We start from the raw sequence: 11,908 nt of genomic DNA, 5'->3' as shown, positions 1-11,908 counted from the left end.
GGAAAGATTGTGATTGTGACTGTAAAATGAGATACGAGGCGGTATCTCGGTTGTGATTCTTGTTATTATCTTAATTCAACTCACTTGTGTCCGTCTGCATTATTTCTTTGTATTCTTAATATGTGTTCCTCCCTTGTTGCCTTTATTTCTTTCAATTCAGTTGTAGCTTAACTTGTTGTATTTCTTCATTGCCTCATTTCCTCATTCCATTATTATATTGTACCATACTTGATCAGCTTCTTTTATTATCCTATTAGGTGTCTTAAACTAATCTCGTTACTACTCTACTGAGGTTAGGCTTGATACTTACTGGGTATCGTTGTGGTATACTCATACTACGCTTTTGCACATCTTTTGTGCAGATCTAGGTACCTCATATTTGGCTAGGCACCAGTGAGTCGAGCATTCAGATAAGAGAGTTCAAGGTATACCTGCCGGCGTTCGCAGGCCTCAGAGTCACCCTATGTCCTTATTTTCTATTGCATACTTTAGATAGTGATGTATTAGTGATGTTTTAGTATACTCGTGTAGAGCTTATGAATCAGTCTCACCAGTTTTTTGGAGTTATTGTCAATGGTGTTATTGAGTTCTATTATGTTAGCTAGATGGTTTAACTTGAAGTTCTATTGTTATTTCCGCTATTTTTTCATGTATGTTAGGCTTACCTAGTCTTAGAGACTAGGTGCTATCACGAAATTCTACGGTGGGACGTTGGGGTCATGACAAGTTGGTATATCAAGTGACTCGACCGGTGCGAAAGTCCCTATACCTTGCAATCCATACGTGTAGAGGCGAAATGATTTCTTTGGAAGGTGGAGCTTCTGTAACCTTAATGAAGTTCTGAACCCTCTTCCAGATTTTCTCACCCGATAATATTGGAGATGGCAAATTATGTTCAACTTTATTTTTTCTAAATGCATTCTTCATATAATGGAACTCATGATCCTCTGGCAAGAACCGGCGGTAACAATCAAATTATGATTGCTTGTGACCATATTTTAAAGTGAATGCTTTACTATTTCATACAGTAAGGACAAACTAACTTTCCAACAGTCATCCACCCAGACAATATTTTATACACAGAAAAATCATTAATAGTCCATATTAAAGTAGTATACAAGTTAAAATTTTGCTTAGTTGATATGTCATATATTTCTACACCATCATACCACAACTATTTTAGATCATCGATCAAAGGTTGAAAATATAAATTAATCAAACTTTTTAGATTATGGAGACCGGGTATAATACAATTTAAAAATATATATGAACTTGTCATACACATCTTAGGGGGAAGATTACGAAGTGTATGAAAAATGGGCTAACATGAATATAGTGTCGTAGAGACAGAAAACGATGTGAATCCTTCGGTACACAAACTCAATGGAATATTCCTTGATTTACTAGCAAAATCCCAATACGTCCTATAAAATTCTTCCAAGCGGAACTCACAATGCGTACAACATCTTTAACCTAGGTATAAGAGGTAAATAATGCATCGCCTTTATAACGATCTTCTTCTAACTAAAACCTACTTAAATGAGGCTTTTCACAAAATTTATAACTTTCTAACTCTGTATCATATTTATAGTATAATATACAACCATCTTCATAATATTCAATTCTCATAGACATAATCCTAACTTAGAAACCAATCTTTTTGCCTTGTAGAGATCTGCATGTAAGTTGATATTTGATTCAACTAGTTTAGTTATAAGGCCAATAAAAGAGTTCATGACCGCTTGAGAAATATTCCAGTGATTTTATACTTAGTAATCTAACTGCAACAGAGAACTTAAAGTGTGTACTCTCATCACTTAGTGGATGACTAGCAACCTCTAATTGTTTATAATAATGCTTTGCTTCTTCATTATGATCTTGTTCAACACATTTATCGGGTTCAAATTGGGATTGCATCACAAAAGCATCCGCAACCATATCATAAAATCTAAAATCTTGAACATTATTCTCCACTGACCTACTACTTTAACCAACAACCATATTTTGAAATATGCCATTACTACCGTCGATCAATATAACCTTTAGAGAGTAGCAAGTTCGAGTAAACTCGCCACTTCTGAAATTTTATATTTTCGTATGACGCACGTGCATGCATTATTCTCACTTGGTGAGTAGTCTGATCGAGAACTTGAGTGGATCTTGCTGAAGCAATTCTACTCGAACATAGGATAAAACGTCCAATCACTTTATTTTGATTTAGACTATGAATCATTCTTCAGTTTAAGTGACTAGATGATCCGGATTATTGAGTCCATTAGTAAAATTTGAGATCAAATGTCTAAGCGATTGAGTGTCTGTCTCTAAGATACCTAAACACTAACAAATTATTTGCATTATTTAAAGATGAAGGTGTTTTAGTACTTTTATTATTTGTATTACAAAATAAGAGTGCTATATTTTTATTTAGGATATTAATTATATTAAGTAGAATGTAAATTTCAAAGTAATATGAGTCTTTAACCATATTTAACTAATAAATCGATTGAAATCGGTCGGTTTACTCAGCATTAAATTTAATTAAATTTCCAACTAATATCGATCGGTAAACTGAGAATTAATAAATACTAATGTAAAAAAGAAGAACCGACCTTTTTGTCCAAAGGATTGACTTGTTAATCAACCGAAAGCGAACGATTACCTGAAATTGTTTCCAGGTTTCTAACCGAAATTGGATGGTTTATTTTTAAATTTCATTGCAAAATTCAAGATATCGGTCAGTGTTTTGGAAATTATGTCAGAAATTATAGTTCCCACTTTTAGTGCTATCGGTCGGTTTATTTTTTTTTTTAAAAGAAAAATATAATTTTTGACTTTTCCAACCGACTTAGTCGTTAATGTGCGGACTGTTTTTCCGAATTTATAGTAGTTTAAGGGAATTTTGCATTAGGAAGAAAAAATAGAAGAGCTAAGCTAAGTCAAACTCGACTAGGACTCGATTGCATAACTCCTTTTCACTTGGTTCAATTTGGTGTGCAATAAAGCATAATTGGACTGATCCAAATTTAACTCAACTGAATACTATAACAAATTTTGATTGAGTTCAGCTCAACACGCAGAAAGAAGGTTGGAGGAAGGACTCTTTTTAACTCAAGCTTTACAAATGCTCTAGTTGGACAAGATTAGTTGGGCCACCAGTCAAACACTTAAAATCAAGAAGAATTTTCAGAAACCACTATTGTTTAGTGGCTATTAATTTCCTATATCTACCATATACATAATTACTTCCTATAGCTACTATTCAGTTGTTACGGTAGTGTATTCGTTGTATTCGCGCTATTCTATTCATGAATACAACAACAAAAAGCGCCTAAAAATCAGGGTAGTCCAGCTGTACGCGCATGTATTCACATGTATTCGCGCCATGTATTCATGAATACAGCAGCAAAAAGCGCGTAAAATTAGGACAGTCCAGCTGTACGCGCATGTATTCACATGTATTCGCGCTGTTGTATTCATGAATAAAGCAGTAAAAAGTGCCTAAAATCAGGGCAGTCCAGTTGTACGCGCATGTATTCACATGTATTCATGAATACAACAGTAAAAAATACCTAAAACCAGGGCAGTCCAGTTGTATGCGCATGTATTCACATGTATTCGCGCTGCTGTATTCATGAATACAATAGTAAAAAGCACCTAAAACAGGATAGTCCAGCTGTACGCGCATGTATTCACATGTATTCACGTCATGTATTCATGAATACAGTAACGACAATCACCTTAAAAATAGGTATGTCCAGCTGTCTAAGAGAGGAAAAACATAAATAGCGTATTTCATGCCTCAATTGTAGTATATACCATAAATACTTATTTTGCTATAAAATATAAAAGGTAGCTATAGAAAATAATATTTTAAAATAATTTTGGTTTTGAATAAATAGGGTGTATACCTTTGCTATAGGAGGCAAATTTTCCTAAAATCAAATATATATACTCCACTACTTAGGCTTGTTTGCCTTTTTTTGACCATCTCAACGTGTTCCTATCCGCCACCATTATACTCCACTACCAGAATTGGATGATGGGACGTAAGATAGTTACAGGGTTACTAGCAGGTGGCATTAATTGGCCAAGGTATTGGGAACAGAGGCGGACCCACATGGAGAGGAGGGGTCACTGCCCCCCAGTAAATTTGGAAAACATTATCTATATATATGTGTATATACCTTAACTCTGGGGGCACTGGTAGGAGCTGCTATTTTCATGCCAAATACCTGAGTTCGATTCTCAGCTACTATACATTGTTGCTTCCCATGTTTTTTTTTATTATGTTTTTCAGTTGGACAATTTGATATGATAGCCGAATGACCCATATTTTAGTTGGAGAATATGGTCAACCCAAAGGTCCATATTCTTAGCTATACGGGGGAATTAATTTCTTAAGACACTTCAAAACTTATACTCCCTCCGTTTCAATTTATGTGAACCCATTTGACTGGGCACGGAGTTTAAGAAAATAGAGAAGACTTTTGAACTTGTGGTGTAAAATGAGGCACATATATTTTGTGTGGCTATAAATCATTGCATAAAGGTAAATTGTTTCCAAATAAGGAAAGAGGTCATTATTTTTGGCACGGACTAAAGAGAAAATAGGTTCACATAAATTGAAACGGAGGGAGTATCACTTTTTAAGACAAAAGTGTTAAGAATGGGGTAAAAGAGACAATTCTGTGATTAAGGTTAATGACACTATTTTTAAAACCTCCAAAGTTTTCTTATTTACAAAAAAGCCCCCTCCTCCTCCCACTCCTCCCCTCCTCCTCCTCCTCCCGCCACTCCTCCTTATCCCCTTGTTCCTCCATCTCGCAATGCTCCTCTCTATCCCCCGCCACTCCTAATCCTCAAACATTTAGGAAAGATATTTCAAATATCTAGAGAAATGTTTCAAACATCTGCACACATCCGTGGGACGTTTGAAACATCTGTGAAAAAAAGATCAATGAGAACAACACTAGAAAAAAAGAAAGAAGCAGAAGAAATATCCCGATGGATGTTTCAAACAACCCGGGGATGTTTCAAACATTCCGTGAGATGTTTCAACCATCCCCGTGGATGTTTCAGTAGAATACTCATTTATGGGGGATGTCTCAAAATATCTCGAGGCTATTTTGCAAAATACTTTGTAAAATTTCATATTTTTCTCGTATATTTTAAACCACTAGAAGAAAAGAAAAAATGAAAAAAGAAGATGAAAATGAGACGAAGAGGGAAAAAATAAAATGAAGAAGAAGAAGATGGCATGGACGAACCAGCAACAATAACAACGAAAGTTGAAGAGAAAGAAGAAAGTAAGGAGAAGAATGAGAGAATGAGGAAGAGAAAGAAGAAAGGAGAAGAAGAAGTAAAGAGGAGAAAGGAGAGGAAAATGAAAATTTGAAATAATTTGAATGAGTATGATTTTTTAAAAGTTTTGAAAATTTTAATATTTACCCACAACTTTTGTTATTTTTAATCCGACCCCCGAACCCCTTTAATTACACATTTTTTGTTAACCAAATAATGTGTCCTATATTCTTACACAAGACTTCAAAAGTCTTTTTTACCTCATTTTTCCTTAGCTACTACCTAGCTGCCCATTCCTTTTTTTTCCTTAGTGGTGCCCCTGTCACCTATAAATTCTGGGTCCGCCTCTGATTAGGAACATAATTAATGTAGCCATGGTTCATATGAGCTTTACTACTGGGTTTGTGGGGTGGAGGCAGTATGCAAGAGCAGTTTATAGATCTATCCTATCCTAGCAACAGAGAAAGAGGAGCGAAGAACCCCAAGTAACCACCAGTTGATATTTCTGAGCTATGGAGTTTTTCCAATGTCCCCTTCACTTTCTGAGCAGTGCTCGGATGCAGTAAATTAGATTTTTATAAGTCAGATAATCATTTCATTAAATAATCAAGATGCTTAAGGACGTGCATAATGTGTTTATGGACTCTTCTTATCTCCTATCAAACGTACTGAATTGTCTATATACGAAGGTATTCTTTTTCTTTTTAACACAAAAAGTACAAAACAAGTCGACCCTGGATGTCCCAAGACAACCTAGAAAGGTGAACAGGATTGGCAAACTTAAACGGCTTGAAACAATAAATTTGAAGCAATAACTAATCATGTCTTCCAAAAATTCTCAAGTGTGGAAGCATCCAACTTTCTTTACAATTGAATGGAAACAAAACTATCTTATCTTAGGTACTTCAGGGACATCATTCCTCTAATTGACACTCGAAACAAGTGTTGCAAGAAAATTTTACACCTTAATCCAGTAGGCATAGTTGTTTCGTTCTCTACCGGACATACAACTATAACAAAAGTATCAGCTGTGTAATCAAGCAAAATTCGGTTTAGTGGCACTGCAAACAAATGCATTACACCTCAGCTGATGGATGATCTGTACATATTTGGCCCAACAAATTCTCAGAACTTCGACTGAGGCAACATTGGCATCACAATCAGTTCTCAACGGACCAATCAAGATCATATGCAAAAAGCATGCTCATCATCTTCCGATCTGGTCCACAAGCATCTATCTGATAATCATGTGGCATTCTGTAGAAAAATAGGGTAAAAATATATGCGATGATACATCGTCTCAAACATGTCCTTGGTGGAAGCAGAGTTCAACCCCACTTGGGAAAACTCTCGGGCTTTCCTCTTTCAGAATTTGGAAGGTCTTAAGATTTTGTTCCTTGATCTGGTTTACGAAGAACTTGATGGCTATCTGATCCACTCTTGTCAGATGTTTGACTTGGAGATTTGTCCAGAGAGTGCTGAGATTCAGACCCTTTACTTCTTTCAAAGTTGTGGACAGGCTGATCAAAATTTCCTTTGTCAAGATTTAGGAGCTCATTTGTAGCTGGAGTCCGATGTTCCTTCAAGTAGAGCCTGTTTGTTAGCTTTGACAATGCAGATATTGTAGCATTGGCTCCTTGTCATTCAGAAATGTAAAGGAGCAAATTCTTCGAAAGCAAAAGATATGAAGGATAAATAGATTTTATTAAAAAAGGTACACAATATATATAAATACAATACAACGTTTATTTGTAGGCATGCTTTCTTATGTAAAATACCAATGTTAAGAGAAACAAGATCTTGCCATATGCACAAAAAATAGATGAATCTGCCTGTTTAACTTTCTCCCCAACCAAAAGTTAACGTTCAATGATTTAAAGTGTCTAACCAAGGCGATCTGAAAAATATAAATGTTTGATCCAGGGATATGAGAAGAAAAGGCAGGCTTTTGTCCAATTTGCTAAGCAGAAGTTATTCTATCCTATGAAATTACACCAAGTTCCTCAACCAAAGATTTATCAGGCTTTCAGCTCATATCCACCAAATAAAGACAAAAAATCCTAACTTCCTCAAATGAATAGTAAAACTTACCTCATTTGTGGAACTAGATTTTCTGGCACTGGTTGAAGGCCCCTTGCCCATTCCCGCTTCCAGAGACGAGGAAGTGACCAAAGCCACAGAAGATTTGGGACTGCTTGATGAATCTGATTGCTTACTCTGAGGTAGGTGTTTATTTCCTGATAACTGAGATTCATGCTTCTTGTCCTCGTCACAATCTGCCTTGTTTGAACAAGTCTGATGCTGAAGATGTTTCATTTACAACTACATTGGTCATAAACCTTAATACATTGATAATCCATGAAATATTAAAGGAATTTGTTTTAGGCATCTATATCAAGCGGAACAAAGGCATACTAACTTAAACATGAAAAAATCACAATAAACTCAAGTAATGATTCCAAATTCACATAAGGTATATTAAAAAAAGTCAAGCTAAACATTACTTATATTTATACTACCTACAGTCCAAAATAGAAAGTGAAACTAAGGGTGCTTGAGATTAAGTTTTTTCCATTCTATTGGCATCTTTTGACTAAAAGTGGACCAAGTTTTTTAAAGACAGGAGAGGTGTTAAAAATGGCAACACATTGAAATGCTCACAGGAATTCAGGCATGTGTTCAAATAGACACACACACGTCTGGAACTGTAAAGGGCATTGTTTCAAGAATATGCAAGAAGTACAAATACATATCTGCAAATGAAAAACTCTCTAGCTATGTTGCGCGGACTCTCCAAAATGCTGCCGCACCCGTGTCAGATTCTCCAACAATATACTACTTTTGGAGGATCCAACACGCACCCGACGACGTTTTCAGAGAGTCCAAACAACATAGCTCTCTCGTACACCTCAACAGTATAGAAAGTTCACGAAGTTTCTGCCCATGTTCACATAGAAACTATGTCGTTTTCCTTTTCAATTCAGTAAATGTTCAATTTTCGGATAGATATAACTGATATTTTATCCACTTCATTTTGGAAAAGATTTGCATGTTAAGACATGTCATACATTGAGCACAAAGTTTGTATTGTGCAAAATAATTTTCCTTTGATAAGAGGAGATGATAAGAAAAATAGGCAAGGAGCATCTTCCTTTCCGTTTTATCGACCATTTCACGGAAATGAATTCTCTGTGGAAATCTTTGTCAAAGGAAATGCACAAAGATCCTCTGAATGAGGTTCAGAACTTGGTTCTGGGACTACATTCCGTACTTCAAACATCAATTATGAGAAGAATTGACAGGTCATGCATACAGCATATGGGGTGGTACATTCTAAACCATTTATACATAAAGAGTCAAGATGCTGCAGTAGCATGACAATATCCCTCTGATAAAGAATTATCGGAAGAGTAAGATGATTATCGTTTTCAATTGCATGGTTAAACAATTTGTACCCATTTTTCTGACAAGACATAGTAATGATTAATGGAGAGCTTGATGATGTAGTACAGAGATTCAATAAAATATCAACCATCCAAATTTGCCATACTCAACCAATTCAGCTGATTAGCATGATTTTGCAGTTTTCTACCTTACATTATTGCTAAGATAGAGTACTCTGTTTTGGTCAAAAGACAATGAAAAACATGTACCTCATCTCTTGTTGACTTCTCAAGATTTTGTGAAGTAGCATTAGTTTCCACATCCTTCTGTTTATCGCTGCTGCACCAATGTCACGTTGATGAAAAATAAGAAACCAAAATAAAGCAGGATACGTTGAAATGAAATGCTAAGTGGTCTCATGATTTTGAAGCATCAAAATGCCCTTGAAACTAAAACCTACATGCTAAAAGGCTTTGTGCACAAGCATCCAGAAAATAAAAATGCTCATAATGGAGACAAATTTAGCTTTGAGGCAAGCATCATTCTGTCCTTGCATTTTCTTTCTTTTTCTTTTATTAAGAAAGATTAATTAGCAAGCTTGCAGAAGTAGGAAGTTAGATAGCCATAATAAGTAGAGATAAACAAAGTTTGACCAGAAACAGGAAGGTCATGAAGCAAATCTGAAACAAGGAGGAAATGATGTGAACCTTACTTTTTTCCTTGATAATTTAGTCTTTGCTGAGGTTGGTTTCCCACATCACGACGAAGTGTGGAATTTTGTTCACCTTGTTCATTACGCTGCAGTCTAAGATCCTCATCCCTCTGTTTGGAACTGATATCTGCCTCTGCTTGACCAATCTTTGCAATCTCTTCCTTCAACCATACCACAAACAAAATGATCACTTCCAGCATAAACCAGCCATTCACCACAAGTGACTAGTTTAGTATAAACTGACCATTCCATCAATACTGGAAGAGACGGGTGACGTGACCAAAGACATGTTAACTCCAGCTTCCAGAAGTTTCCTTAACTCCCTCTCCTTCTGCATTTGCTCCTGAAGCTCTGCCACCTGCCCATACCAACAATGTCAGTATGTTTAAGGGAAAGGCTAGCACTATATTTACTATTCTAAGACAGTAATCGCTAAACGAAAAATAAATACATAAAAATTAATAGTCTCAGTTTAGCTATTTAGATGGAAGAATTTTCATGGAACTTTAGCGAGACCATCATTCTGAATCAATACTTCCACATTAGGAATGATATGTTGTTAGGATCTGGTAAACATTGTTAGTATTTTATATATATACATCAGTTAGGCTCATTCAGATTGATTCCTTTCCTACAATTATGTACTTTTGATTCTCTTTGCTTTCGTAGAACACGTAGACGTTACTATGTAAACTCCAATAGCTTGAGGGAATAATCCAAGCAGTGTTTCTCTCTCAATTTTTCTTTCTTGTTTCAATCCTCACATGGTAACTGAGCATATGTGATGTAGCTCCCTATAAAGTTTTGAATATGTTTAAGTTAGACCTGTTCTTGATTTTGTGTTAAATGCATGATATTACGTGTAGATGGTTATATATAATGTTGAAAAACATGTTTGGGATAAAGATATGTATATCGGATGTATTAAAGTGAGAATGGTAGCCAAAGGGGAGGAATAGCTGACGTCGACTTGGAAATGCGAATGAGGGAGAATGTTATGCCCCGTAGCTTTATTTCACTATGTCTTACATTCATTTTCATGTCCTAAGTTGTGAAAATAGGTGCATGACATGTTGAGAAGCGTGGAATATGTTTGGAACGTGAAAATGATGTCTAAGAATGGAGGGAGTTAGTTTGGAATGATTTGAATAGAGCAAGGGGGGAAATGTCCAAAGTAACGCAGAGCGTAAGTTCACAGCTCTTAATGTCGGAAGAATTTGCCTATTGTTTCTAAAAGAAATTGTAGCAGTTTAAGTCTAGTTTCCAGCAATTCAAACAAATCGTCATTTGGAGGTTTCTAGGTAAGTTATGAGTGTTTTACTGAAGGGTCTTCGATTGGAGGAAAAGCGCAACCACATATTGCCGGCAATAGCTACTATAAGTGGATTACGCGACCATGGAATGAAACCGGGATCGCCCTTTTGCTCTGTCAAGGTCTAGAAGTTATAAAGGCTCCAAATTGGGAATTTTTGTCAAAACACAAGAGCAAGGGGCTAGGCCATGACCTGGAGAGCTGTTTTTCACCCAAAGATGAACTCCAACCACCCATGTATTTATGGTTTTTTAGAGTGATTATAGTCCATTAATGATAGCCATAACATCAGAAACATGTAATTTTTGTCTAGATTTTTAAATCTCCCAAGAATCAATGAAAAGTAAAAAAGTTAAATTTTTCCAGCAAGAGGTAAAACCTTTACTTGGGCTTCATATGTACGAAATGTTAGAGGATGGTAGATGATTTATGATGTTTATTAGGAATTGTATGTGAGTTTAGAATGAATACTAACTCTAGGTCATCAATGGAGATTGTTGAGGTATTAATGGTGGTTGTGGATATGGATGGATCTTGCAGGACCATAAATGCTACAGAAAGCCTATGCGATACATGGTAATGGTTAGGTTGAGTAGAGATTTCACCCCAAGTTGTGAAATTGGAATTGGGTGGCTTAAGGCCAATACCCAAGGGTTGAATCAATGGATCGAGCCTTACATGGCATGCTTGAGTTATAAACTATGTGAATTGATGTCGTTGGGATGTGATGCACTATTTGAAATCGTTTGTGCGCCGAGATTGAGGTAAGCGGAGACCAACTTTCCTTGAGGCATTTTCTCTGAAGTGCATGTTCTAAATGCTTCTGAACAAGATTTGCAATGTGAATGTATGCTCGTGGGGGAGAGAGAGTGTACCTCGCAGGCTCGCACCATGGTTTGTGAATAAATTGCATCAGCAAGCTATCTTATGAAGTATATAAAATGAATTGAATCCTCATATGATCTTGAATTATGTTTTATGGAAGACAACTTGCAAAATACTTCAGTTATGATTTCATGAAATGAATATTCTTGCTTTTACTGAATCTAATAAGTGATATGATTATGGAAATGTGACATGAGGCCATTGTGCCATGTTTTAAATAAAATTGTTGAGGCTATGTGTGCCATTACTTGAAATTGGATGTTGATATTTCAGAAATCCAATGGGTACGCATGCATAAGTTATGAATGGTATTC

General features: G+C 35.9%; 1 protein-coding gene across 5 annotated transcripts in view; it reads right to left on the bottom strand.

Annotated features, from left to right (window-relative positions):
• Positions 1-6,072: 6,072 nt before the first annotated feature.
• Positions 6,073-11,908, bottom strand: part of LOC104115208 (rho GTPase-activating protein REN1-like) — a 30,787-nt gene continuing 24,951 nt past the window's right edge. For 2 of the 5 annotated variants that reach the window (XM_009625789.3, XM_009625791.3), the window contains exons 7-11: positions 9,642-9,755; positions 9,398-9,558; positions 8,955-9,024; positions 7,393-7,602; positions 6,073-6,881 (exon numbers count right to left, since the gene is read on the bottom strand). In XM_009625789.3, the coding sequence (XP_009624084.1) occupies positions 6,684-6,881; positions 7,393-7,602; positions 8,955-9,024; positions 9,398-9,558; positions 9,642-9,755 (753 nt within the window). In that variant the 3' untranslated portion in view covers positions 6,073-6,683. Of the gene's footprint in view, positions 6,882-7,392; positions 7,624-8,954; positions 9,025-9,397; positions 9,559-9,641; positions 9,756-11,908 lie in introns of those variants that run through there. The other 3 variants (XM_009625790.3, XM_009625793.4, XM_070187991.1) reach the window with 3 other exon arrangements.

The sequence above is a fragment of the Nicotiana tomentosiformis genome, chromosome 11, assembly GCF_000390325.3.
Source record: "Nicotiana tomentosiformis chromosome 11, ASM39032v3, whole genome shotgun sequence".
Classification (NCBI taxonomy): domain Eukaryota; kingdom Viridiplantae; phylum Streptophyta; class Magnoliopsida; order Solanales; family Solanaceae; genus Nicotiana; species Nicotiana tomentosiformis.
Note: the sequence above shows the minus strand (reverse complement) of the source record. Positions and strands in the feature narration are given on the sequence as shown.